This window comes from Hippocampus zosterae, chromosome 11, assembly GCF_025434085.1.
Source record: "Hippocampus zosterae strain Florida chromosome 11, ASM2543408v3, whole genome shotgun sequence".
Lineage (NCBI taxonomy): Eukaryota > Metazoa > Chordata > Actinopteri > Syngnathiformes > Syngnathidae > Hippocampus > Hippocampus zosterae.
The window spans coordinates 8,782,576-8,810,407 of record NC_067461.1 but is presented as its reverse complement, the minus strand read 5'-3'; the positions used below and the strand labels follow the sequence as shown (position 1 = coordinate 8,810,407).

At 45.1% G+C, this 27,832-nt stretch overlaps 1 protein-coding gene across 1 annotated transcript in view; it reads left to right on the top strand.

The window, feature by feature from the left end:
* Positions 1 to 24,358, top strand: part of lrmda (leucine rich melanocyte differentiation associated) — a 230,350-nt gene extending 205,992 nt beyond the window's left edge. The window contains exons 6-7 of the mRNA XM_052080056.1: positions 1,548 to 1,632; positions 23,602 to 24,358. Of these exons, the coding sequence (XP_051936016.1) occupies positions 1,548 to 1,632; positions 23,602 to 23,681 (165 nt within the window). The 3' untranslated portion in view covers positions 23,682 to 24,358. The remainder of the gene's footprint in view (positions 1 to 1,547; positions 1,633 to 23,601) is intronic.
* The last annotated feature ends 3,474 nt before the right edge of the window (positions 24,359 to 27,832 follow it).

The following is a 27,832-nucleotide window of genomic DNA, read 5'->3' as shown; positions in this document are numbered from 1 at the left end:
CAAGTCCTAAGAAGCCAGCTCAATGGCAAGAATAAGACCCGGGCAATAAACAGCTATGCCCTGCCAGTGATCAGATACCCTGCAGGAATAATAAGGTGGCCAAAGGAAGAGATTCAGACCACGGACGTTAAGACCCGAAAGCTCCTAACCATGCATGGAGGGTTCCATCCCAAATCCAGCACCCTGAGACTGTACGCAAGCCGAAAGGAAGGAGGCCGGGGACTAGTGAGTGTGAGAGCCACTGTCCAGGATGAAACATCCAAGCTCCATGAATACATCAAGGAGAAGGCTCCAACGGATGACGTACTCAGAGAATGTCTCAGACAATGGGGAACAGAAGATGAGGCGCTGGAAGAGGGACCATCATGGGAGGACAAGCCCCTACACGGGATGTACCACCGGACCATAACTGAAGTGGCTGATCTCAAGAAGTCCTATCAGTGGCTAGAGAGGGCTGGCCTGAAGGACAGCACAGAGGCACTCATCCTGGCTGCTCAGGAACAGGCCTTGAGCACCAGAGCCATCGAGGCCCAGATATACCACACCAGACAAGACCCAAGGTGTAGGTTGTGCAAAGAGGCACCTGAGACGATCCAACACATAACTGCAGGGTGTAAGATGCTGGCAGGGAAAGCCTACATGGAACGCCATAACCAGGTGGCTGGCATAGTCTACCGAAACATCTGTGCGGAGTATGGACTGGAAACCCCAAGGTCAAAATGGGAAACACCTCCGAAGGTGGTGGAGAATGACAGAGCGAAGATCCTGTGGGACTTCCAGATCCAGACTGACAAGATGGTAATGGCGAACCAACCAGATATCGTGATCATAGATAAAGGGCAGAGGAAAGCCGTTGTAGTGGATGTAGCGGTCCCTAGTGATGGAAACATCAGGAAGAAGGAACATGAGAAACTCGAGAAATACCAAGGGCTCAGAGAAGAGCTGGAGAGAGCCTGGAAGGTAAGGGTGACAGTCGTGCCTGTGGTGGTCGGAGCACTCGGTGCAGTGACCCCCAAACTAGATGAGTGGTTGCAACAGATCCCGGGAACAACATCGGACATCTCAGTCCAGAAATGTGCAGTGCTGGGAACAGCAAGGATACTGCGCAGAACCCTCAAGCTTCCTGGCCTCTGGTAGAGGACCCGAGCTGAATGAGGGACGGACACCACCCGAGGGGTGAGATGAGGATTTTTTTTTTTTAATATATATATATATATATATATATACACACACACACCCTATAATACTCGTGAAGTTTCTCCTTTAGATGCTCCTTGAGCAGGTCTGATGAGTTCTGCTGACGTTTGAAGTCAACTTCGGCACGATGATGGCTTTAACGGCAGTTTTTGTTTGACTTTTGCTGTGTATTTTTTGAAACCGCGGTTATCATTTTTGTCTGTTCAACATTAAAATGTCAAAATGCTTTGAGCATCTGAACAGAAGAAGTCCTGGTGGAAGTTTTGTTACGACGACTATTTGACATCATGTCAAAAGCTGCCCCGGCTTTTTCCATTAAAATGCTGCATCGCGTGTCTCCTCTCTTGCAGCCGCCGAACGAAGCTGGATTTGAGAAGTGCCCTCTGCCCTACACTCCCCTACCCCGAGGATCCAGAGATGCTTCAAACCACAAAGGTAAGGGCAACATTAAGACCTTTTTCACGTCATAACCTTTTCAAGGCAGCCTGCTGTATACACCGATATGCAATTAATAGCGACAGGATGAAATATGCATTCGGTCAAAATCCAGGCGCGCGGATTATGGAAATAGAAGTTGTGACCCCCAACAAAAGCGGAGAGTGGGAATCTATTGAACTTCAGCGAAATGAAGTCATTCTTATCTTTCGTTTTATTGATCTCATCTCATCATTGTGATGTGTTAATAGTGGAAATGCATCGGATTAACGCTCATTAGATCCGGTGCGAGTGTACGTGTGGGAGCGTACGTGGATCCTTGATCTGTTAGTACAAGGCATTGATTAGTTCTCGCATTGACCCAAAGTAGTCGTCCGTCCTTTTTGTGCCGAAACACTTTTGACATTCGGCATAACTTGCCTTCAGACTGAAGACGATCATGAACAATTTGTAAAAGCCCAAACCTTTTAAGAAAATTGTGTCTGTATTACTTTGTGCCCAAACATAATGGACGTGGTTTTATTTTTTTCATTCATTCATTCATTCATTCATCTTCCTAACCGCTTGATCCTCACTAGGGTCGCGGGGGGTGCTGGAGCCTATCCCAGCTGTCTCCGGGCAGTAGGCGGGGGACACCCCGAATCGGTTGCCAGCCAATCGCAGGGCACACAGAAACAAACAACCATTTGCACTCACACTCACACCTAGGGACAATTTAGAGTGTTCAATCAGCCTGCCATGCATATTTTTGGAAATGTGGGAGGAAACCGGAGCACCCGGAGAAAACCCACGCAGGCCCGGGGAGAACATGCAAACTCCACACAGGGAGGCCAGAGCTGGAATCGAACCCGGTACCTCTGCACTGTGAAGCCGACGTGCTAACCACTGGACTGCCGGGCCGCCTTTTATTTATTTTTTTTTTCATGAATAATAATAATAATAATTATGACTTTGAACCATAATGAATTATTTTGACACACTAAAAACACAGTCAGCTTTGAATGACAAAAAATAATGACCATGTTTGTGCATTCTTGGTGATGCACCAATATCTTTTGACAGTACACATTGCTTGTCATAAACAACACTAGACAACCAGCGGCCTGCACAAAGAACCACAGCGTCCCTGCACGCCAACCATTTATACTGTAGCTCCAAGGACAGATCAATGTCATCCGAGCCAGACTAGTATAGCGGCGCCCATCGTAAGACACTGAACAAGTCCTGTGCTTTGTCCAAGTCCAACCTGGCTACGGAGACCATTTAAAGGTGAAGACATTTGACAGATGCAATATTTTCCATCCTGTCTCAGATCTGAGCGCTGGTGACAGTCTCCATTTGTTGAGGGGGTTTTCTTTGTTGATTTTTTATTTTTTTTTTACATTGAAGCACCGCCAACTTAGATGAGACATGCCTCATCCGAGTCATCTTTGCCTGGCTGCCCCTGAGCCCCTACTGTTCTTTGTTAATTATTTGTTTGACTTGAAACATTTATCTGATGCTCAACCCAAACAAGTGAGTGTTTGCATGGGTTCAATCTAGGATATAAACAATTTGAATGAAACCATATGCTGATGACTGATTTTCAGTGCGACACAGTTTTTGCAGTTGTAAAATAAACAACACGAGACATCTGTGGACTTCAAATATGGTACGTTTTGACGCCTTGGGAAGCAGATCCACTTTTTTTTTTTTAATGTGGGAAGGAAGTTGCATTGTCTTCCTGTGGTAGCGCTTGACTATGTCCACCCTCCCCCTTCGCCGCACGTTGTCACCTGTGTCAAGACGTGCCAGAGGTAATTTCAGCTGCTAGTAGCTCCCAGAGGATGGCAGCGCTGGCAGGACCCCCCCCCCCCCGGGACAAAAGGGATGGAAAAAGCAAGGACACAAGTCCAGAAAAAGCTCCTGTCTTTACTGGCTTGAAGAGTCAAACTGGAGGAGACAAGTCAGCGAGGAGATGTTAAGGCAGGATTAAAAAGAAGATATGGAAGTGTTTCATTGAGTGAGTCTGACACCGAACAAGAGGAAAAGATTAAGGGGAGATGAAAAGACGAGGGGAGCAGTCGGGATAGGACTTAAAAATCAGATGAAAGTAGACAAAAGACGACGCCGAGGAGGTTGGTGGGGGGATCCGTAGTGTCTGCTTGAAGGCGTAACAGAGAGCCAAGTGGACTATGTGGTCTGGCAGAGAGGCCCGAGGATTCTCCACAACTGTCACCTTGACTCTGACTCCGACGACTGCCCGCCATTGTCAAGTTGACTCTAAATCTAACAGCCCATAAGTGAGTCCCAGTCTGCATGTCTCCAAATATAAACTGGTTTGTCTGATGCTACGTGTCGTCGGCTTGGGTTTACACGACGCAATTGCATTTTTTGGGTGGTCGTGCGCATCTGTGGTGTGTTTGACTGACATCGGGCTAGCATTGATAAGTGTGGCCAACCTAATTAATATGAAAAAGCCACTCAAAAAACGGATGCTAACGCAGCAAGAGCAATACTGGTCGGCGGCTAACAGCTAGCTGCAACTTATAGCGAGCGTTTTCTAAGGGCTGGCTACCAAAATGAAAGTGCGGCAAGATTCGTGTCACCCATGTCATTTTGCATTCATTGTTCTTGTCAGAACTCACCTTCACACAGTCAGCTTGGACACACATCAAAGCGAGATGATGATTCTCCAGCTTCAGCATTGCAGCCAAAGTTTTATGTATTAGCTGCCCCTGGGATGATCAAACTACTTGTTGAGCCGCAGTCATTTTTTCCCGCTGATATTCGATTGATATCAGGACTTTAATTTCCATTTGATTCCGATTTGAATATATCTGATTAACTTTCCTGATGGCCTGCCAAAAACGCGATTGTGGGACTGCGGGGTAGCAACAAAGGGAAAACCTTTAGCTCGGTAGTGTCAATTCAAAGTTAGCATTTCCATATGTTCCGTGCAAAACAATATCGCCGCTCTCTTATTGTTACTCAGCCTGCCATCTTCTCTCGATGACTCACAAGTTTATTCCACAGATCTAATTATAGCCAAACAAGTGAAACCGACCTTTCAGACTTGATTGATACATCCATGCGCGCCAAGCATATTTTAATGAAATGCCTTTCATTTCCTCTGTATATGTAAATAAATGTGGCTGGCAGTCGGAGTATGCTGCTTTCATACAGGTATCAGATTAAATTTGAGAAGGCCATTCCTCAACGGTGACAACAGTAAATGAAAGGGATATCTTTGTACAAGGCAAGTAAACAGACAAGGAAGAATGCCTCATATGTGCCTTCCAGTATGAGCCCTGGGCCCCTTTAATCTTGTTGTTCTGGGCCAGCTTCCAGCTACTTTGTATGGATGTATCTTAAATAGTGCACAATTGTTATTAAAATCCCAGGAGGAACGCAGCCTTCAAAGCTTTAAAAAAAAAAAAAGATGGAAAAAAAACAACTACTTCCTGACGACACCCATGGGGCACATCACATTTGTTTGCCACGTTCATTTCACGTTGGGGGTGATGTGCGCTGCAACTCCCACACCGACACTTCCGCCACCCCCCCAAAAAAAAAAAAATGGGAGCAATGGGAACGGATCCAAACTGGAAAGTAAACTGTTTTATAGTTGCAGCACAACAAATAAACAAACATCTGGAAGCATTCAGAGCAGCCCATTAGAAGGGCTCTGGGCCTCGCCAAAAAGGGGTAAATGATGAGGAATGGGCTGTCGAGAGGCTGGTGGAGGCCGGGGAGAGGCCAGATGACGGAGCTGTGGGTGCTAAGCGCTGCCTTTTAAAGCTCAGCTGGGCTCACACTGATCTCCACCTGCTGCTTTCGCCGCCTCCGCCGCCAGACATCTGGATGGGATACATGACTAATGGATGACTAAACTGCCAGTGTTGAAACTCGCCGCGATGAAGGGAAAGGTTGTGGCTTTGACGGATGACTTCATGTTTCTCCGTGCGAATGCACTGAGCCCAACGCCAAGCAACTTTGACGGTATTCAAATTCATTGATTGAAACCGGTACGGAGTTGGGCAGCAGTGATTTATTGCTCTCGATTGAACGGCCGCTGTGAATAATCACGACGTGTCAGCTTTGTTTTCATGTGCAGTATTCTCTTGGCTAAAAATCACTTTTACTTAAGTGGTCTGGTTTATTTTACCCCCCCCCCCTCCTTTAAAAAAAAAAAGAACTAAAGGATAGGACTCTTAATTATTATTTTCTCAACTTCTTAGTTTCCCTTTATTCTCAAGTTTTCATCTTCAGAAAATGATCTTTTTCTTATCTGCACAATTATCTTTTGAACTTGGTGGGAATCGTTTGACAAGCAGCCCTTTCCTGTAGTGCAGAGAGCAGGGTCCCCGTTGCAAAATGCACGGCTGAATCCGATTGGTGTGGAACAATTCCAGAGACCTGACCTTGACCCCCGACTCTTTCAAACTGCTTTTGAATGAAGTAGACCAGAGATAAATTCTATACCCCCAGTCAGTATCACAATATTTTTGTTGTTGTTTTGTTAAATTTCCTCCAGCTTTTTTTTTTTAATCCTCTCACTATACGTTTATTGCAGAAAAATGCATTTGAAAGCATAAGCAAGAGCGCCGGGTAGATGACAACTCCAGGCAGTGAGCAGGATAGTCAGCAGCAGCATATGTGGCAAAAAAGTATTTATGCAGATGTTGATGGCGCACGCGTGCTATGGAATCTACGCAGATGCATGCCAATGATATGTTTTCATCATCCCAGCCCGCTTCGGTGGCTCCGTCATTCGAACGCATCCGTTCAACGATGATGTAGTGTATCTCCTGCTGCATATCACAGCTCATCACAATGATGATGAAAGCAGGCTCTCTTTCCTTTATCTTTGGAAGATGATATTGTTTCTCCCATGAGTGCATTGGCTCACCAACGTGACTGGCCATTGAAGGCGAGACTACGGAGATGGATGACTGGAAAGTTGGATGAGGCGGATCTGGGAAGGGATAAGGGCAAGGGAAGCCGGGCCAGCAATGCTTTACTGCGCTGTCCGCAACCAGAGTAATGAGCGCTGACTTCTGGAGGCAGGTCTCGTCCTTATTTGTCACCCTGGATGGAAGGCAGGACTGCCGCTCCTTTCTTTGCTTGTATTAAAATGCAAGTATCACCTCCTTTTGGTTCCCGTGACAGCTTTAACTGCTGAACTCTTGATGTGGCAGCTCTCGAAGAAGCCGCCTTGCATCAAGTGTCGTTAGCGCTCCATTACCGAATGGCACTCCTCTCGCAGTTTTTAAATAATTCTGTTTGTGTGCACTTTGAGAACATGCCTGTCTTTTTTTCCCCACCTTTTCCTTTGCTGTTTGATGTCGCTGAGAGACAATTTTGGGGCTTTTTTTTTTCTTTTTCTTAGGTGACAGCGGAGTAACATCACTCGCATTCCAACACTTAGGTTTATAGTTGCCACCATAGAACATACATACAAAAAAAGGATCAGGAAGTTGTGATTGCTCCAGGATTGGAACGCCCTCACACAGATGTGTGGCAACCATTTATGAGGAAGTGTCTGGTTATCGAATTATCAGGACATGGCGTGGCTGTTTGTGCCAGAATGACCTCCACAAACAAGTTGGCCGATTTGTGACAAATCCTGGTTGGCGGAATGCCGTCCCACAGCAGTGTGTGACCACCATGTGGGGGACGAAGGGGGACGAAGCAATCTCGTGACTGCTTATCTTGAAGTGACCAACACAACCAAGTGTGGTTGACTTGTGAGAGCTCTCCATGAGGGAGTAGAATGCCATCCCGCAGCAGTATGTGGCCCGCTTCAGGAGGAATAGCTGCTGACGGACGTCAGTCACTGGCCGCAACGTGATTGGTTGGGCAGAGTGACCTGAGAAACTAAGTCGGCAGACTTTTGACAACTTAAGAGTGGAAAACCATCCGGCAACAACATGTGACGAGCATGAAAAGGCATTGCCAGGCTCTTATGAGACGTCAGATGCAAGCAAGGAAGTGGCCGTTTGCGGTTGAGCGACCGACGCAACCAATATGGCTGACTTGCGTGGACTCCCCACTGTGGAGTGGAATGCCGTCGCACAGCAGTGTGGAAGTGCCAGGCTGTTGTCTGAATGTCAGAGACAAGCCGCAAAGTGGCTGTCTGTGCTCAGAGCGTCTGACACAACCAAGCGACGTCACCCGTACCCTTATAAAGCATTCCGAACAATGAGCTTGAAGCTCGAGCCTCATATGTTTTCCTCCTTCTTCCACCAGCTGTGAAATATGATGATTACCAACTTTGAAGCATTTTCTCAGCAGCAGGCAAATACGCCTCGTAAATCTTTATCGTCCGTGACCGTTTGCAGACAAACCTTCGCTATTTACGACGATACAAAGTCGAGCTGACTCACCCGGCGCTCAAGCGCAAACAGATGTGCGTTTGAAGTAACGCGCTGGCCTACGCTCCAAATGTGTTAGCGTGATAGACAAGGACATGAGCTCTCATGAGCGCTTGGGAAAAGCTTTGGACTTTGGTTTACTTCCCAGTCGCATCGGTCATTCTCAGAAGAGAAGCGCAGCATAAATCAGCTCAAGTAGGAAGGTCTTATTTCTAGAAGTTGCTTTGAAATTCCAGTATTTCCAAAGCGGCCACGCTATTTTTCATTTTCCACAATGATTTGTTGTCGGGGAAAACTGAGACATGCTCTGCGCTTTCCAACCGAGCTTCGCGGTTTCCAATGGTGGGAGTCCATCATGGTAATTTACAATCGGGCTTAGCCGCCAGATGGTTTTGGATATTTTTGCTTCCAGCAGGATGGATGTTGGGTCCAGCGTGTTTCTTCTGTGTCGTTAGCCGAAAACAAATGGCTCGGCGAGCAGGCGCAGTCTGTCGCCGTGCGGTGGCTCTCGACCCTTCATTCTGATGAATAGCTGCTAATATGCTGGCAGACGTCGGACAACTTGTCATGCTAAAAAGGACCGACTGCTATGAGTCGGACGAGTAATTATGGTCCATGACGAAGGGTGTTGACTCAGATTTCAAATGTCTCACGCTTCAGATTGGATGATGATCATAAACATCAAGTTAGTTAATGCGGCATACGTATGTTAACATGTCTCGGCGGTTAATGTCGAGTCATACGTCTTAATCTGGGGCCAATGTGTCATTTTCTGATCTGTACGTTATGTGCGTGTTAAGTAACTGATCACACACTGTAATCAGTCATAACACAAACACACGCGCGTGCGCACGCCTTAATGGCTCCAACAAATTATCTTCCAATACACTGCGGCCCAACAACACATTCCGCGTGACTTAAGGGATGTATTTCATCATTGAACTTTTCAATCGCGCATGATTGAAATAGTACGAGCCACACCAAGGAGTCGCTGTGAAGTGATTGTGGAGACCAATAAATTCCAAATCTTAGGGCATCACTTTGGATGCATTTTCTGAGCTTATGTTGTTGAAGACTGTTTTCAACCCTTTCATGCACCCTATAACCTGATAACATGATCAGCTGTCCACTGTAATAATCGCTGTCCCTGAAAGGGTTCATCTCCTGCTTCACCGATTGGTTCATTATAGGCTCTAAAAGCATCAATACACCTTTCCTGTCTACTTATTTGTCTTGGTCTTGATTTTCAAGCAATACTTTTTTCAAATTTTCAGGGATTACATTCTCATGTCATTGGAAAAGCCCTCCTCATTTTAAATGTCCTTGAGTTTGCCTGAGGTCGCATTCTTTGTCATCCGGAGCCAATTTCTCCAAGCAATTTTCGGACTCGACACCGAATCATTGATCTTCACTCATTCGGTGTGTCGCAGATGACGTTGTGTTTTGTCATCCGGTTTTGAAGACCGGATCGTAAACACCGGTTGGTTGTCCTTGTCTCTTGTGCACACATGCACAAACACTCATACCCAGGTGTCCTCTGCGCTCCAAAGCTACTGTGGCGGAAAGAGCCGGACTCATCTGTCAATTACGGTAAGCTCCATCGGACCATTGTCTAAACTGTTTTCTCACTCGCCCGCTGATTCCACTGATTTATTGTCAGCTGCCTTGACATCAATATACAGTTGGGAGACACTAAGCTGTGACGTGTGAGCGCAAACTGTTGTCAAGACTATCAGCACTGCACACATTATGTGCCATTTGGATTATTCATTGCAGCGGGCTGCATGAAAGCCTTGTTTGGATTCACCGCTTGTAAAGACGACGGACATTATTGCACATGTTGGGATTTACTTGCTATTCAAGGCGGTGACAAACTGAGCCGAATCAAACATAAACACGCCGCCTTATTTTGTGGGTCAACTTGTAACCGGACGGACTGAAAGGCTGATTATGTTGAACTAACAAGCGTTTCCAGTTCTGCAAAATAGAAAGGGTAGGCATAGTTACAGGATTTTTTTTTTTTTTTTTAAGGTTTCGACCAGCATTCGTACTGAAAAGAGTGAGGTCACCAAAAATGCAAGCAAGCCCAAAACAACATTTTAGTCTGTCACTTCAATTCCACTGATTAAGCCACTTTAAACAGACGGGGCAGGTTTCCCTGTCGCGATAATATGGGCCGACAAGTTATTTCACCATCATCATTTGATTTGTGAATGCTTTCTGGCATGCTGTGTCACTGTAGCGCGAGGCGAACGGATTGACTCAGTCATTTTTGGTCAGAAACGCATATGTATCCCAGATTGTTGCTATATAAAAAGCTTCCCTGTCCTCCGGCAGGACATTTATGCATGTGGACATCATCCACGTTTGTAGTTTGTAGTATTTGTCAAGCAGATGGGCTAAGTAATTTGAAAAAAGAAATGCAGGGCAATCAATGGATAACATATCCAAATGATTGAAAGGAAATTGTTATGTTACAAAAAAAAAAAAAAAAAAAACAGGCTCGCTATAATACCGTAAGGCGCGTGTGACATCATCCACGTTTGTAGTATTTGTCAAGCAGATAGGCCGAGTAATTTGAAAAAAAATGCAGGGCAATCAATGGATAACATATCCAAATGATTGAAAGGAAATTGTTATGGTACAAAAAAAAAAAAACAGGCTCGCTATAATACCGTAAGGCGCGTGTGCCTGCAGAGCCTCACAAGAAAGCTAAAATATGTGTCAGTTTGACACCATTAGCAAGTGTTAACACACAACCTTTGGCAGCGCCCGACGACCACGCAACACCATCTCGGTCTGCGAGTTAAGGATTGAGGCAGTTGGAAAACAAAGGCGGGGGAAGAGGGCATACTATTGGACAACGTGGACTATGCACATGTCCAGCAGTGCTCTTCTTTATTTGCACACAGTGACCCTGAGATGCAATGTCTCTGGGCAAGTCGGCTGTTTGTTTCACGCCCTTTGACCCGGTATGATTCTGGCTAAACACTATATATATTCTTTTGTCCCGCACCTTCTAGTCTCCGTGAGGAGATATATGTTGCATTATCTCCCGCGCTTTACTTTATGTAGCAGGCAGTAGATTGTAAAAATCGCAGCTAGGAAGGATGATATTAAGATAACCTTGGGAGGGAAGTGATAACAACTATCTGTCCTTCAAGCTTTAACATTTTATACCGGAAACCTGCAGAGTGTAAGGCGATCTCCAACGACGTCGGTTGACTGACAAGACGATGTCATTTCGAAACATTTTTCTCATAGGAAATATCGTAAAGTGAATTACAGGGATGACAGAGTTTCATTCACTATCGCCCACATAACCTGTTTCGGAGCACACAGTCTTGATAACGAACATGTCACCTCTTTAGTAAGTCATAATTACAAAAAAATATTAGAATGAAAAACATGTTTAGGTCATGGATATTAAGGAGCATCGTAAACAGCGGCTGGAATTAGCACCTGGGTTCAACTGGTTCAACAACGTCATACGACGGCGAAGCGATGTTGGCAACTGTAAAAATACTTTCTCTTTTGTACACAAAGTGCATTTGCGGAGCGAGACTGACACCTAGTGGTGCTTTACCGGTCATAAACGTGATCATATCTGTTGTATCTTCGAGCTTGGGCCTTGCAGTTGTTCTGTCCTTATGTGATGGAGCGTAATGACACAAACAATGGCTAGAATGTGGACGACGTGGCAGATACAGGCCACGATGTGACTTCTCAGGCTTACTTTGAAGAACACAACCGAATTGGCTGACTTCAAACCAATGCTGGTTACTATCCCACAGCAGTGCGTGGTCACTTTGTGGAGGAGATGTATGATTACCAGAGACATGCTGCAAAGAAGCCATTCGACCAACTCAAACGTAGTCATTAGCCTTGATGCCTTGATAGCTATTGTATATGCTACATATGTTAGCATCTGCCCGGGGAATTTAGTTTGTATATAAAGTCCCACTGGTTCGATGACGATGATGCAGAAACTCCAATTTTGGCTTGTCTGTTCAGGGATCCTCCACCGCCAAATTGATTGAAATATGAAAGTGCCACCGTTTTGGCAGCTTGTTTCGAGAAAGCATCCGCGGCCAACTTGTACGGCGATATCCTCAAAGCCACTAGCCTATGACAAGCTACTCCTGACAAATGGCCGATCTTAATGCTGTGATGTGCAGTCGATAATATTTGGCTTCATTAATTCCCATGCCCTGAGAAGACATCCTGGCCCTATTAGTCCTGAAATCTCATCCTCGTCTCGGTCGTACCTCAGATGTGACTCAAGCGAGCAGCCAAGCGGATAATACGCTCTGAGCTCTGAAACATGTACCATTATAATTAGCTTTGTCAGGTCTGAGCCCCCACAACCCTCATGCAGATAATATGATAATATGTCTTCATAACCAGCTGACCTTACACGCTCAATATTTCTCTCCTTATGAAGATTACATGTCAATAAAGTAATTGAGTCCCGGGGTGTGCGGCGAGTGAAGATTTAGGTTATTGGACTTTTCGGGGGCAGTGATGTATGAGCGTTATTATTCCGCCTGTCAGGGGATGCGAAAGGGAGGCTTGAGGACAGTCCGAAGAGTGTCATTGGGGGCGGGAGCAGAAAATCATTTCTCATGAGGTGAGACGGATCAGCAGTTAATCATGGCCTCATAGCTTCATCTCTTCATGTGAACAGTGGATATGCCTTATCAATTTATAGTCAAAGAGATGCTGTGGAGTCATCCGTCTTGAGTGACCAGGTTAGTCGGGGGCGGCTACGAGACGATTCTTGGTTCGATTCCTCCAGCCAGCATCGTGTGAAGGGCTTCCCGAACGATCTATAATTGCTCCTTCGATACACTGCCCCAGTGCAGTAGTGACATTTTGTGTAAGACGTTTTCAAAAATTTATTCAGTTTGAATTATTATCAATTTCACTCACTAACCTTCACTACATTAGAAGGCAATGTTTTTCTACCGTATCGCCCAGCCCTAGTTACAGCCATGTAGTGTACCATCAAACCTTGACACAAAATGCTCCACAATGTCTGGATAGGTGTACTTTAAGGCAAAGTTAGTAAAATCGTACTCGTCTGGAGCTGGATATGGATTCACAAAACCACCGCAGCCAGTCTCAAACAGACCACGCAACCTTGTCAGAGGTAGTTCTTGTCCTATGTTACCGACCTTATACTGTCTCCAAGAATTGTGATACATTCCATTTGGTCTATCATAATTTGACTGTCAGCGCCAGAGACGGAGGTAATGGCATGTGAAAACAAGTGCGAGCAAACAATGGCGTTTGGACACATTTTCAGCTGTGAGGGGAGATGGTGACTGCAGACACGCGCATAGGCGAGGTGGGACGGCAAATGTTAAAGGATATTTTAGCATGTCCTCTCAGATTAGGCCTTGGAGATTGATATCTTCCAGTCAGATGAAGCCTTGACGTGAGTGATCCTGCCCTTCCATCATTGTGACAAGTGGCTCTCGGCTAACACTCACCCGTGTTGATGGGCACGCGCCGTACGCCACAAGGGCCCTGGCTAACGTACCCGCCTTCCTCTCGCTCTGCCATCTCCGATTTCTCTTGCCCTTCTCCTCACCGTGTCACGTCCAATCACTATCCGGCTGGCCTGGCACCCGGTCGGGTAGGCGGGGAGTGCGAGCCCAAGGTAGAAGGTGCCTCACAGGCGTCACGCTGGACTCTGAAATGATTCTAATAACGGGGCGCCCGTGTGGCCATAGACAGGCAAGTCAGTGGCAAGGACCAGGATTGAAGTCAGAAATGGATGATGGCTGCAGGGGAGGCTGCTGCGTGACGAGCATCCCTGGCCATTGGAGGTGGTCAGGTGTAGCTTGCGAGGTTGACGGATGTCGAACGGGACATCACTTTGGATTGATCCCTGCACCCTTTAAGGCCACAAGACCGAGCCTGCGGTAAATGACCCTATCCAGACATGTTAGGGCAGAGAGCGACGATCCTATTGTGAACAAACACAATAGGCATGCTAACGACTAGCATCGGCGTTGTGGTGATAAACCCTTTTAGTGAACAGATTTGAACACAATGGCGGAGTGACACATGTAGACAGGCAATTCAGGAGTACTCGCAGATATATCAATCTGTATTCTTTATCCTATGTGAAAGTTTAAGAATATTACTAGAACGTTTCTTCACGTAGTCTTTATGTGTGTATCTACTGCCCCCACATGGGCATGGTGTGCACACTAGATGGAGAAGCGCAATGTCCGTTGAATTGAGGCAAAAACTTTTTATGTGACATTATTCTTAATTATCGTATTTTGTCATTTAATTACCATATTTATAATGTTGTGTAATTACCATATGGTTTTATAAAGTACACATTTTATTTTTTATTGATGACTTCATGCAAGAGACGTGGTACAACCTGGACTGGTCACCGTCCAATCACAGGACAAATACATCGACCAACATAGACACACAATCATTCAATTCACACTCATATTTAGGCCGAGGGAAATTTTAAATGTTTGTGAATTTTGTATTTTTACCATTGAAACAGGTGAAGAAAATAAGTTTTTTTCCAACATTTGGTGCAAGATTTGATGCGTCTCCAGATCTCGGTGCACACAATTTTGGCCAACGTTTTTGACTTGATGTAAATGGGTGGTGACAGGTGGCGAGGTGCTATTTTGTCCAACGATGCGTGAAGTCCATCATTGTCTGTGTGGTTTAGTTAACGCGGCACTTAGCGAACTGACATTGTTCAGGAGCCAGAAAAACACTGTCATCTTCATGTCATTTGTCTTTCTCGGTGAGCCAATTTGACGTGTGTCACACACCGAACGCCCCGCTGCTGGCTTCTTACAGTAGGCATGTTTGCCGAGATGCATTTCCGAGTGGTTTTTTTTCTGTGCCAAATCGCCTTCTCGGAGACCACTTGTGTCCTTGCGCCATGGCCTTACAAGCTACCTTCCTTTGAACACTTTTATGCCATTATAATTGACCTGACAATGAGGTTCATTACGCAGTCCCTTTCATGCTGTTTTGCCTGATAATTATTATTTAATGTGTTCAGATGGAGAGCATCATTAATTCATCCCTTCCTCCAATGTCAAAGAGATGAACAGAGAAGTTATCACTCTCTGGTGATTAATATGACGCTCTTTTGTTATTGAATCCTGTCCCCGTGATTAAACCTTCATGGAGTGACTCACCAGCAGCTCTTATTAACGGGGACATTACCGAGCGCCACCGAGGTTCTAATTACTGTTTTCACCCCGCCGTCACCACCAAAACCGTCCGGTCCAGAGATTTGGAAGACTTATCTGGAGCATTTCTTTTAATTTGAAATCCAGGGCCTAATGAAGAACACAATTGATCAGCGTCACGCCATCCGTGCCGTGGTGTGGGATTCATATGTTGACGGAGAAAATGAGCGCTGGTGATTAGTGGTATCATTAGTGGCTCCGCGCGCCCTTAAGGGTTGACAATGTCGTTAACAGACTGGCGCGGTAAGTAATCGTCTTGTCATTGTGGCGCTGACAGGAGGTTTTTGTAATTGTTTTTTTTTTTTTTCGGTGAGAGTTGCATGATGACAGCGGATGCCTCATGAAAAACGCTCAGAGGAAACTTCATAATCTCGTGAAAAGCAACCTTGTCTTATCGCCGCACTCCAGAGCTACTGTAACCACTGTTCTCTCCCCCAGCTCCGTATGGAATAAATGTCACTGAAATTAATTTTGCCATTTTTTTTTCACCATTAGAACCTCCTTCCACCTACACTCACACACCCGCAGACACATATCAGTGGATATCATACTTCAGTCAAAATTTATGTGCCCCTGAATTCAATTTCCTTTCTCGTCCTCGCGGGTTGGAAGTACAGCGACTGATAGGCGTTTATCCAGCTATAACTGTAATTCAGCCATCAGTGAATAATGCCCTCCTCTATTTAAAGCGTTTGATGATGGGCTATTTAGTCAAATGACGAGGATGGAGTGTCGTGTTATATTGTCAAACATACCTGTTTCCGTGTTACATCGCATGGATTCCAGTTTGAATCAATGTTATTATTTACACTCGACAAATAAATGGGAATAGCTGTCATACTTTACCTTTTCTATGACTTATGGTACAAACGCAGCCAAGAGTGTCCAGAAGAAGAAAAATAAGGAAATGCTGATCAGCAATATTAGTCTGTGCGTAAAATTCAAGCATGATTTCATATTAATTAGTTTTTTCTAAAGAAATGTGAAATTAATAAATCATATTACAGTGGACACCCGCTATTTGCAGAACAAAGGGCTCAGGTAGGGGCCAGCAAGTTGCGAAAATCTGCGTTGGATTGATGGCCACTGAAAAAAAATGGGAAACAGCATTTTCAACATTTTTTTTCCCCAAACACAAAATTGGCCAAAAAACTCAGATAAAGATTCAGTGTGCATTTAGCGTGATAACGGGGGATGAATACCCCCCCCCCCCCCAATAAAATAAAAATGTTAAAAAATATTTGAAAGTATCGAGAGAAAAAAATATGGGGAAAAAATCACAGTGCGTATGTAGGGATTATACTGGAAAAAAAATGTTTATTTCATTTCATCATGTCGTTGGACAAAACAAGATCATCTGGATAAAGATATCATTTAGAAGTAGACCACTGTATTCCCCTACTCAAGAAATGAATTACAGATGCTTTTATTTCATGCTGAAATGAAGCAAATTCAACACATTATTTTTTTTCCAGTGTGTTTCAAGTTAGCAACTCCGAGGAGTGTTTTTAATATTTCTCCTCCGATACAGTTACAAATTTCACATGTTGTGATTAAATATTGCCATACTTTCATACAAAGTACTATTGTGGCAATATATGATATTATTTTCATTTAAAAAGTTGTCCTGTCAGCAATTAATTTTGCCAGAGAGGAGAAATTACAACGCACGATTGCGGACAATGCAGGGTTGCAAGTCTGCTGCACTGTTTAAAAAAAAAAAACACACACAACTTGGCTCGTCAATTAAGTTGGAACAATTTTAAAATACAAATTGTCAACAATTATGCCAATGCTGTTAATGATAACGCTGTTAGTTAGCACAACAAAGCAAGCAAGTTTTTGATCCAAAACAATTTGCTGAGTTGTTTTGAGTGACATGCGGACAATTTTCCCAACAGCAAAACGTATCCCAACTTCAAATGTGAACCTCAACATTGAACAGTCTCATGATCCCAACTGTACAAATGTTTCCAGTTATTCAGAACAGGGGTGTTCAAAAATAGCCTTGCCGATTCACCAAATCGGCATCTCTGCCTGCTCTGGACTTCAAATGGATCTGCATATCATCATCAGTTCCTAATATTTGAATGAGGCTGCGCAAGTTAAATGTCACTGTTGTTCTTCCTTCATGCCTTGCTCTCCATTTGTTCTTCTATTGCAGGCAACCCCTCTCTTTCCTTCCTGCTTCCCCTCCCTCTCCCGCAGTCTCCTTGGCTTCTGCTGGGTGAAAAATGGCCCACATTTCTCTGATAGCCCGTGTGGATGTGTAGAGTATAAATGGCTAATGAATTACAGATGAACATTGACGCAAATTAATCTCCCTGATGTCCCAGGGTTATATGGCAGCTATTTAAAAGTTTAATCAATAGGCTGAAGTTGAGAACATGCAGCGGCTGCAGTTGTTTGGCCGCAGTAAACAGTCGGGAAGGGGTGCGTCCAGGAGCGAGTCCGAGCGCCGGACATGCATCATGACGGCAGCTATTGGTGTTTAATGGACTATTTATTTTTTATTTTTTTTTTATTGCGGGAGGGTAAATGTCACTTTACTTCTCAAAGTTACTCTTGGGAGTTTAGTTTGAGTCCCCGCGAGGGAGACAGATGTCACCTCAGCTGTTAAAATGGCTACGTGCGCCACGGTGGAGCATGTGCGTCATTAACAAGGCAACATGCACCTCGTGATGCTTTTACTCAACAGAGTTAACCGGCCTTGTTGCATTCTCTTCAAGTAGTGCTGATTTGGGAGAGATGTTTACCAGAAAACCTGCGTTTGTCCCAGTCTTTCCTTTTAAAATTAGACATTGGGGCTGAAATTCTGCCTAGCAACAAGGTTCCAAGGTGTATTGCCCATGTATTGGCCACCAGCTGAAAGCCGGCTGTTTGTTGTCAACAAACAGGAGCGTGGTGAAAGATTTCAGTCGAGCCTTGACTTTCATCCTACATTGTTCTCCCTCATCAAGAAAGGACAACAGCAAACATTTTCTGTCAATTGACTCGTGATGGTACTGTTCCTCTCAATCAACAATCAAATATGTTATGGTCCTCACATTTTACATTATCTTCCGTGTACCAGTAAGAGGTCTGTTACCGTACAAAAGGACAAATAGAACATGATTTCGGTTTTGTAATCAGGTTCGTGGCACATTTCACCTCTGGGACGCAGCTGTGTGCCATCGACTGCACACACATCTGGAGTGTATTTGCTTTCTGCTTCGGTTGCCTGTTGCCATTTTTTTAAAGTATTTCATGGCTTTCATTGGTCATTTGGTTTACCTCGTTGTCTTCAATCCATGAAATGAAACACAGCTTCAATATTTTAAGGGGGGGGGGCTGATAAAAGGGTGACTGGAGATGGATGGTGAGCACAATAATAGCTGTGGCTCACAGCAGTGTACACCTCACGCTCGTAAGTCACTCTTACAGAAGACTCGGACCCCCTCTCCAAGCGCCGTATGAGCTCCCCCACATGCACGTTAGCATACCGAAAGTGTAATTGCCTTGTTAATTGGCTCCCCCCACCCGCCACCCCTCTCCTTGCATTTTTTTTCCTCTCCCAGATGGATGGCAGCAATGATGGAATTGTTGGCTAAGGGGGCAAATCGCAGGGTGGGGTTATGGTGAACTCAAGTCATTAAAAAAATTGGTCGAAAGGGGGAAGAATGGAGGAGAAAATAAGAGACAGGCCGAGGGGAATAAGTTATCGAAAGTGAAAAGGAGACAGCGAGTGGATTCATGCCAAGAATAGATAACCTTGATGTTAAAAGCTACATCCGTCGGATGTGTCTTGTCTGTGACATATTGATGGCCCTTGAAAAGAGTCAAGCTGATTGTATGCAGGGAACAATCATTAAAGCCTCTGCGGCTCCCTCCTCTCTCACTTTCTCTTATCTCTGCATAATGTGTGTGTGTGCGTGTGCATGTGTGTGTGTGTGTGTGTGTGTGTGTGTGCGCATGCCCTCTAATGAATGGGCTTTTTTGAAATGTGTTGCAAACAGGATCCCTCTATTAGTCGTCATTTACGAGGCGCCAGGTATTAAAAAAAATACCTGGCGATTGTAAAGTGACACATGGTAGTACAGCTAATTAAGAGATTGGTTTAAAGTACGGCAATCTTATTTATTCAACTGGACGTGGATCCTCCAATTTAGGCACAGCGTTTATTGAAGCGTCATTTGAGATAATACAGAAACGTCCCAAAACTGAGCATGATCTTTTTGAAGCCAGAATATGTGACACACTTCTCATTCGAGGGTGCGGGTTACCGAAAATATCCTGGAAACCACCCATGAAACCTCACGTACGCTACAAGGAATAACAAGACTAGACGGCACGTTGTTGATGACACAACAAGAATGGTTCAGAAACAAGGAAACTAAATCCTTTCTATAGAAATTAAATGAATTGACATATGCAAAAGACAAAGGAGAAAGTCTGGACCATATCGGATGACATTGAATGAACATCTAAGGTGAATCAAACATGAAGCCAAACAAACAAAATCATCAAATCAACAATGCGCTAACAACAAATGCCTGTCCATATGTAGCCTTAGCAAAATACTTTTTATAATGTGCAGCCATTTATTAGGTTCTTATGGTGATTATTTTTCAGTTCACGATTCTTCATCTTTGACAAGCTGTATGTAGTAGTTGTGATCTTGTGCAGGGCAATGGCTGCGATGTTAGTCCTGTCAGAGGCTCAGGACCACATAGGGCCTTATTTTCGAAGACAGGCAAACGTCCGCCTACAGAATTACCAAAAGAAGAACTCAATCCGTGTGTGCAGCTCGACTGTACTTTGCCCTGGACTTGCGCCGGGCATGAAAATAGAGCCCAAAGTCTTCAGAAAAGCAGAACTTCAAGGGGACTCGTGAGGCCTTGAGGGGCTAGCCGAGGTATGGTGAGAACTTCTGACATGTCGTGACAGTTTGAATGTCCCTTTTTTTTCCCCATCCAACTTTTGAGGCGTTTTTAACCTGAACATTTTGGCCAAATTCTGAATTGTACGTCCTTGGGAGCATTCAACTTTAGAAGTTCTCCCGGACATAAACTGTTCACCCAGAAAAGAGAGACGGGAGCTATTTTCAGAGAGACTAGCCGCCGAACAACCAAAGATTCCAGTAGACACAAGCTTGAGGGTATATATCTGTCGACGTTCATGGTTAACCTTCACAGATGAAGGAAGTGAAGCCGAAGGGCCCCGAAGCCTTCACGCTCGGCTGACTTCAGCGCTTGTCCGTGAGGGACTGAGAAGGACTGAAGGGATCCAGTTCTTCTGCACTTATCGGGAGAAACTTCGGCCAGTTTGCCAGTGCTGATGTAATCCCAGTTTTGGCGATGGAAAGACTAAATGAGCAGCAGCAATGGGGAATCTTGAGAGTTTTTTTCTCACTCAAGTTACAATCCCAGCTCCGTTTTCATTAAAAGGGACACAAAAACAGTCCGACAAGTTCCCTTCACAGCGAGAGCTTGTGCTTATTACCCGAGAAGATGGACAAAGATGGCAGACAGAAAGAGAGCAACTATACTGCACTTCTCTTTAAGTGCTTGCGGCGCCTTTGGGACTCTACCTGATGAACTCCTGCTTGATAGCAAAGTGCCAGAGCCATCCTCAGCGGATCACATCCCAATCACTCCACGATGGCGATCCACTTTCACGAAACCATAACACACAGCAGGAGTCGCCGTTAGAAGTGACAGAATAACCAAGTAACAAAAGGCCTCGCGTTCGCCGAGTAACCGTTTGGCCTTTCCGTTGCTCGTCACTTTGCACCTGGGGTTGTTCTTTTAAGCTCCTCTCTTCTTTATGAAGTCGGCATCCCGTATCGTCCTCTCGGCGAATGCAACAGTGTGCTTCCATCATGAGAGCGTTCTCACAATAGGGGCTCAATGTCTTTTCAGCAACGCAGACAATGCTACCCGGACATGCTTCTTTCTGCGTAAATAGGGTTGGAGGAATATCCATTAAAAATAAGCCTAGCGAACAAAACCACCTGTTCTCCTCAACGGGCTTCTGCTCAGAGAGCTCGTGGCGACATTCGGTGTGATCGCAACACACATAGAGCAGGTTGACCCGCACCATCGAATGAAATTAAAGCCGCTAAACCGATGAAAGAGGAAGAGGAGTCGAGTCCTATTGCATTGTGTTCTTCATGTTTGCATAATTATATTTACATACGCAAATAGCCTCCTGTTAAGACTTATCAATGGAATGTTGTCATATTCATAAATGTGGGGTGGGGGGTCCTGAGGTGTGGAAAAACCTCAGATTTATATATCCAGTCTCAGTTTTCAAACTTCTCTGTTCTTGACCTAATCAGTTTTCGATATTTTTACGCCCCGGGATTATGACCGAAAACCGGTTTTCGACCAAACTGAGCAAACCCGAATCGAATACGCCATTTGACTCCTCTCGGCGTCCTTACACGAGGAATCGTATAATTATGGGCTAGTAAAATAGTTTCGGATTTTGAACAAATCGCTCTTCAAACAGCCTTCCGGAACGGATTATGGTCGAAAACCGAAGTGTGTCTGTAATACTGGTGATATTCTATCATGACTGGCCAATAGAAACGATGCTGGTGACAATTTGACTGTGGAACAGCTTTTCTGGGTACCTCCATCAGTTTCTATGGGAACGGTTGTTTCCAAACTCGACAAAACCACATTTCTCGGCATCCACGGACAACATTGTGTTACTGTGCGTATGAAAAGAGCCCCTGTGAGCTGCCTCTCCGATCAGGGCAGAGTCAGACGCCCCCGAGTCCTATGGTGCCAGGCCCAGTCACCAACCATGTTACCTTTGTCCTCCGGCAAAGTGTGGCAGCTGGAGTTTGGAACCTCCTCATTTTCAGCCACACACACACACACACACACATACGTACATACACACGTAGAGACTGATGAGCATACTATATCCCACTCACGCACCGGGGGAGCAGGCAGGCATGGAGCTGGTCCCGGATTTTATCGGAGGTGACAGCTTCTCGCACTTGAGTGTTTGGATCACCTCAAGTAGCTGGGCTGTGAGGGGGGAAATGAGCACCGCTCCACTACAAAGTCCAGATTTAGATTGACTGAACTTGTCCTCGGGCCCGTGGGCTGCTTCTACCGCAGCAGCCTGACGAGAACACCCACTGCTGCCGGGAGGGACTGGTGCACATCTGTCTGGCTGCACACTTTGCGTATGTGTGTGTGTGTGTATGTAATACATATCTACCTATAAATGTTTGCGGCCACTTTGAGGAGAGCAATGTGTCAGGTTGGCTTAAAATTGACTGTGGCATCAGAATATGCTTGCCACTAATATGGCACCAGTATCTCTGTCGCCGTCTGTATCTGCTTTATGTCATTTAGTCGCCATCTTCTCCCCCGCCCTTGACAGCGTCTCTTTAGATTACGTGATTGTACTCGGAGCAGCCCTCATCCCGCCCCCGAGCAAACGCCACCTTACGCGGCCGGGCCCTCCTCTTATCGCTCCTCCTCCTCCTCCTCATCAGCGCCTCCCGCAGCGCACTCGATGTCGATGTTAAAAAGCCTGGCGAAAGACGGATCTGTTGTCCTGTCAGAGGATCATTGACAGCACTAATGCCGCTTGTCCTTGCCTTGATTGACGAGAGGTGATATCAAGCCATGGCCCGCCTGTCTCATCAAGTGGTGGCGTGTGACTTGAGATGCGATAGCCTTTTACAAGGACAAACATCTCACTTGTCTGATGATACAGGGCGTTGTGTAAATTGCTCTGCGCTTAAATTATTAACGTATAATGTCACATCGTGGAAGCATATTGAATTGTTTTGAAACACGGGTATGAAAATATAAGCATGCGCAGCGAACGCCCAAGAACAGGTCCCCAACCGCCGGGTCATTGAGTGCCGGGCCGCACGGAAAGAATAAATACATACCGTTTCATTCATTTCATAATCTGAAAGATGTTTTATTTTGAAAAATTACCAGATTCTCAAATGGTGAACCGCGAAAAATGGACGGCAAAAAATTATGCGCGAATAGTGGAACCGCGAAAAACGAACCGCAAAAAACAAACTGCAAATTGTGGACCGCAAGAAACGAACCGCGAATAGCGAATCTTGAATCGCAAACCGCAAAAACTGAAAGGCGAATAGTGAACATTTGTGCCTTTCTAACATGCCCTCTGATTCGGTTTCAGGACAAGCCCGCATACTTTGCCCTCAAAACAACTTTCAAAGCTTTGATTTAATATTCCCATTGTAGTTTTTTTTTAGTTTGTTTCATTTGAGATCAATATTAGTTATATGACAATATCTGTCGCTGAACTGCAACTTCTGTGCGACTTTATCCAAACGAGCTGAAAAATTCTATTCCTGTGGGGTTTTTTTTTTTTTTTAGGCGTCTTCACCAAATGCCGCTACGTCTACTATGGCAAGCAGTCCGAAGGCAACAGATTCATCCAAAACGACCAACTTTGATGGCGCTGCCGTGTCCGGGCACAAGTGGGACATTGGAGAAGATGGCTGATATGACCCGGAAAAGAGAAATAATGTCATTATTTCTGCTGGTCCCTCTCTCTGGAATGACCTTCCACTGAACATTCGGCAAGTCTCCTCGCTGCCCATCTTTAAAACCCGCCTCAAAACTCACTTGTATTTTTTTGACATTTGACTCAGCATGATTCAGATTTGTTCTTGATTTTGGCGTTCGGTGCTTTCTACCATCTTAGTTACCGATTTGTTGCTTTACTGTTGTATATGTTAGTTGAGTTACGTGTTATTTATTTACGTTCCGCTGATAATGCACTCAATCAAATAATTGCTTCGACCTAGTAGCAGAAAGATGCTTCAAGATGGTATTGTTCCTTCTGCGTGCACACGCACGCACACACACACACGAGGGACAAACGGGTCCAACCTATTGCGTGTCTTGGCCTGACAGCCATGATGGATCACCCATCCACTGCTGCCACTAATCAAGGGTGAAAGGGGTGACGGTCACACACCTGAGACCTGACACGGACACATCCGAGGTGCGCGCGCACACACACACACACACACACACACACACACACACACACACACACACACACACACACACACACACACACACACACACACACACACACACACACACACACACACAAAATACAAAGCACTAAAATGTTGCCCGGTGTTGGAAATTTTGGGAATTTCGAGTTTTTAAAAAAAATCTCTTTACTCCTCTCTTATTTTAAATGGCTCATGTAAATGTCCCCCTTTATTCATTCCATTAATACATTCCAATGCATAGATAAGAAAAAGAGCAGGCCAATGTTTAAATTGTACTGTTTTAGTCAATGTTATTGACATTCAGAAAGGCATTTTAAACTTGTTCTTACATTAAACTCTAAATTCATGTTCAAATTCAACTTCCCCGCTTCTGTCAGCCCAGGACTTTTTTGTTATTGTTATTAAATGTATTCTTTAGCCTTTTACAATTTGTACTTGTATTGTTCTTTATCGTTTCAGCGCTTCTTTTCATTCAGTTGACCCTGTACGGTGATTATTTACATGCCCCTGGGATTCCTTTGATGGTACCCATAAAACATGGCCACAGACACTTGCCTCAAATGTCATACTCATTCCAAATCTCAGATCTATCAAATGTTTACATTATTATAACATATGCATCACCACTGAGGGCATGAAACATAAGGCGTGCTGCCAATGTTAGCGTATGTTGCTAAATTACTGACATGACCTGGCTGTTCCAACACAAACAGCATATTTAAATTTAATGCCAAGGTCAGTCGTCCCTAAACATTTTCCTGTGAGGGCCACATAACATTTCGCCTCTCTTTCCACTGATTCGTAATGAGCAGGGTGGGCTGGAGCTTGTCCCAGCTGACTTTGAACAATCTACACCCCAGATTGCCAGCCATCCAATCGGAGCCATTCACATTCATACTTATTTCGAGTCTTAATGGCATAATTTTGGAACATGGGAGTAAGCCACAGTACCTGGAGAAAACCCCTGCAAGCACATAAATACCACACGGAAGAGCGGAGCGGAGATTCAAACCCTCAACCTCAGAACTGCAAGGCATTTCTCCACCACACTGCCATTAAAAATCAAATTCATTGCATTTTGGGTGACCTCTGTCCATACCGTAGCATGTCTGCAATTCCTAAATGGTAATACCAGACTGAAAGTTGACACTAGGATATCTGGCATAGCGCTTTTCGACCCGACTGTGGAAACAGTCTTATCTTTCTGAGCGCATGCGCATGCAAAGGAGCCCGCGGGGCTTCTAATGCAGAATGTCACTGATCTGTTCTGATGAAGTAGCGTGCCATTTTTGCTCAAGCAGGAAGTTCTCTCAAGCCGCCAGCAGCAGTGATGCTGACTTCAGGGTCAAAGAGGCCACAGCCTGCAGGTGAATGTCTATCAATTACACCTTCATTAATCTACCAGCCGCTAAAAACGCATACGTTACGAACTCGGAGACGAGCAAACGTCAAGGCGTCGTTGCCGAGATGCGTTTTTGCGCTCCGGTGTGGCAGCTCGCGAAGAAACGCGCCGCTGACGAGGATGAGAAGTGACACCTACCAAACTCAGTGTGTCCTCCAGCCAGCTCCGGTGGCTCAGCGCCTGTCAATTCCAGCTCTGTCACCGGCACTGGCTCAATGGCAGTGACTGTGACACATGTCACAAACTTTTAAATGTCTGCTCTTTTCAGCAGGATGGCTGGGCGCGCACTGCAGCCAGGGGAAGGATGACATTTGTAGCGTGCATTTATGTGTGTGTGTGTGTGTTGTTGTGTGGCCCTCTTCTTCCTGCCTCCTCGGGCTGTCAGTCCCAGTTTCCTGTGAGCATGTCACAACGCAGACAAATAAACCTTGTCATTTTGAAACGCCACCACGAGTGACCACGCTCCTGAACGACATGTCAGCTGGAATATGGTCTCACACACACTTCTGTGGCAAGTCGGTGCGCAACACACTGTAAACGACCGCACAACCGTGGTAGCATTTCAAACTGAGGGAAGACGCTCACGAGAGCGCATGATCTCTGACATTTCCATTGACTGTCCTGAGCATAAGTAAGACTCTGTGGCATATTGCGAGTTGCTACAAACACATTGAAACTTCCATTTCTATGTCTATGATAGCTAGCTAGCATGCTAGATTTCTAGCTAGCTCAATAGCTCCCCAAACAGGGAAGAGAGCCCCACTCACGTGAGCCTGTCTTTGCAGCAAATTGAAACCTACAACAGTGACACGTGTTTGAAGTGTTTAGTGATGTGTCGGTCGCGAACGAGCCGGTACAAAGAGCCGGCTCTTTGAAGTGAACGATGAGAGCCGGCTCTGTCATTTTTCTTCTCTCTCTCCCTCTCTCTTTTTCAAGTGTCTGAAGCGAGGTTTGGCAGTGGCTCAGCTGCCGTGCTCAGAGAGGAAGACCAGAAAAGAAAGTTTGTAGCCGAAAAAAAAACAACCATGGAGAGTAAGGTTATTGTAGTTGGAAAAAAATACCAGGTATATAAGGGGTTTTGAGCCGAAAATAACGACCGTGTATATCGCAAGGCGTTTTTAGAAGAAAGATACGACCATGTATAGTGAGGCGTTTTTAGCCCAAAAAAACGCCCATGTATAGTAAGGCGTTTTTAGACAACAACAAAAAAAACGCTTGATCCTCACAAGTGTTGCGGGGCGTGCTGGAGCTTATCTCAGCTGTCTCCGGGCAGTAGGCGGGGGACACCCTGAATCGGTTGCCAGCCAATCACAGGGCACACAGAGACGAACAACCATCCACGCTCACACTCAAACCTCGGGACAATTTAGAGTGTTCAATCAGCCTGCCGCGCATGTTTTTTGGAACGTGGGAGGAAACCGAAGTACCCGGAGAAAATGCTCGCAGGCCCAGAGAGAACATGCAAACTCCACACAGGGAGGCCGGAGCTGGAATCGAACCCGGTACCTCTGCACTGTGAAGCCGACGTGCTAACCACTGGACTACCGGGCCGCCCGACCATGTATAGTAAGGAGTTTTTAGATAAAAACGCCAGTTAGTCAGACCATGTATAGTCAGGCTTTTTTAGATGAAAAAACGACCATGTATATTAAGGCGTTTTTGGCCGAAAAGTAAGACGTTTTTAGACGAAAAAAACGACCATGTATAGGAAGGCGTTGTAACCCTAAAAAAGACGACCATGTATAGTAAGGCGTTTTTAGCTGAAAAAAATGATCATGTTTATTAAGGCGTTTTTAGCCCGAAAAAACGACCATGTATAGCAAGGCGTTTTTAGCCCAAAAAAACAACCATATAGAGTAAGGCGTTTTAAACCAAAAAAAAACAAAAAAAACGACCATGTATATTAAGGCTTTTTTGGCCGAAAAAAACCGACCATGTATAGTAAGGCGTTTTTTGCCCCCAAAAAACGACATAGTATTGTAAGGCGTTTTTCGTCTCAAAACGCCTTACAATATGCATATACTATATATGGTCGTTTTTTCATCTAAAAATCTTTTACAACACATGGTCGTTTTTTTCATCTAAAAACGCCTTACTGTTCATCAGGGTTGTATAACATACGGCCGGAACCGGCCCGCAAGGAGGTTTGATCAGGCCCACAGGATAATTTAAAGTT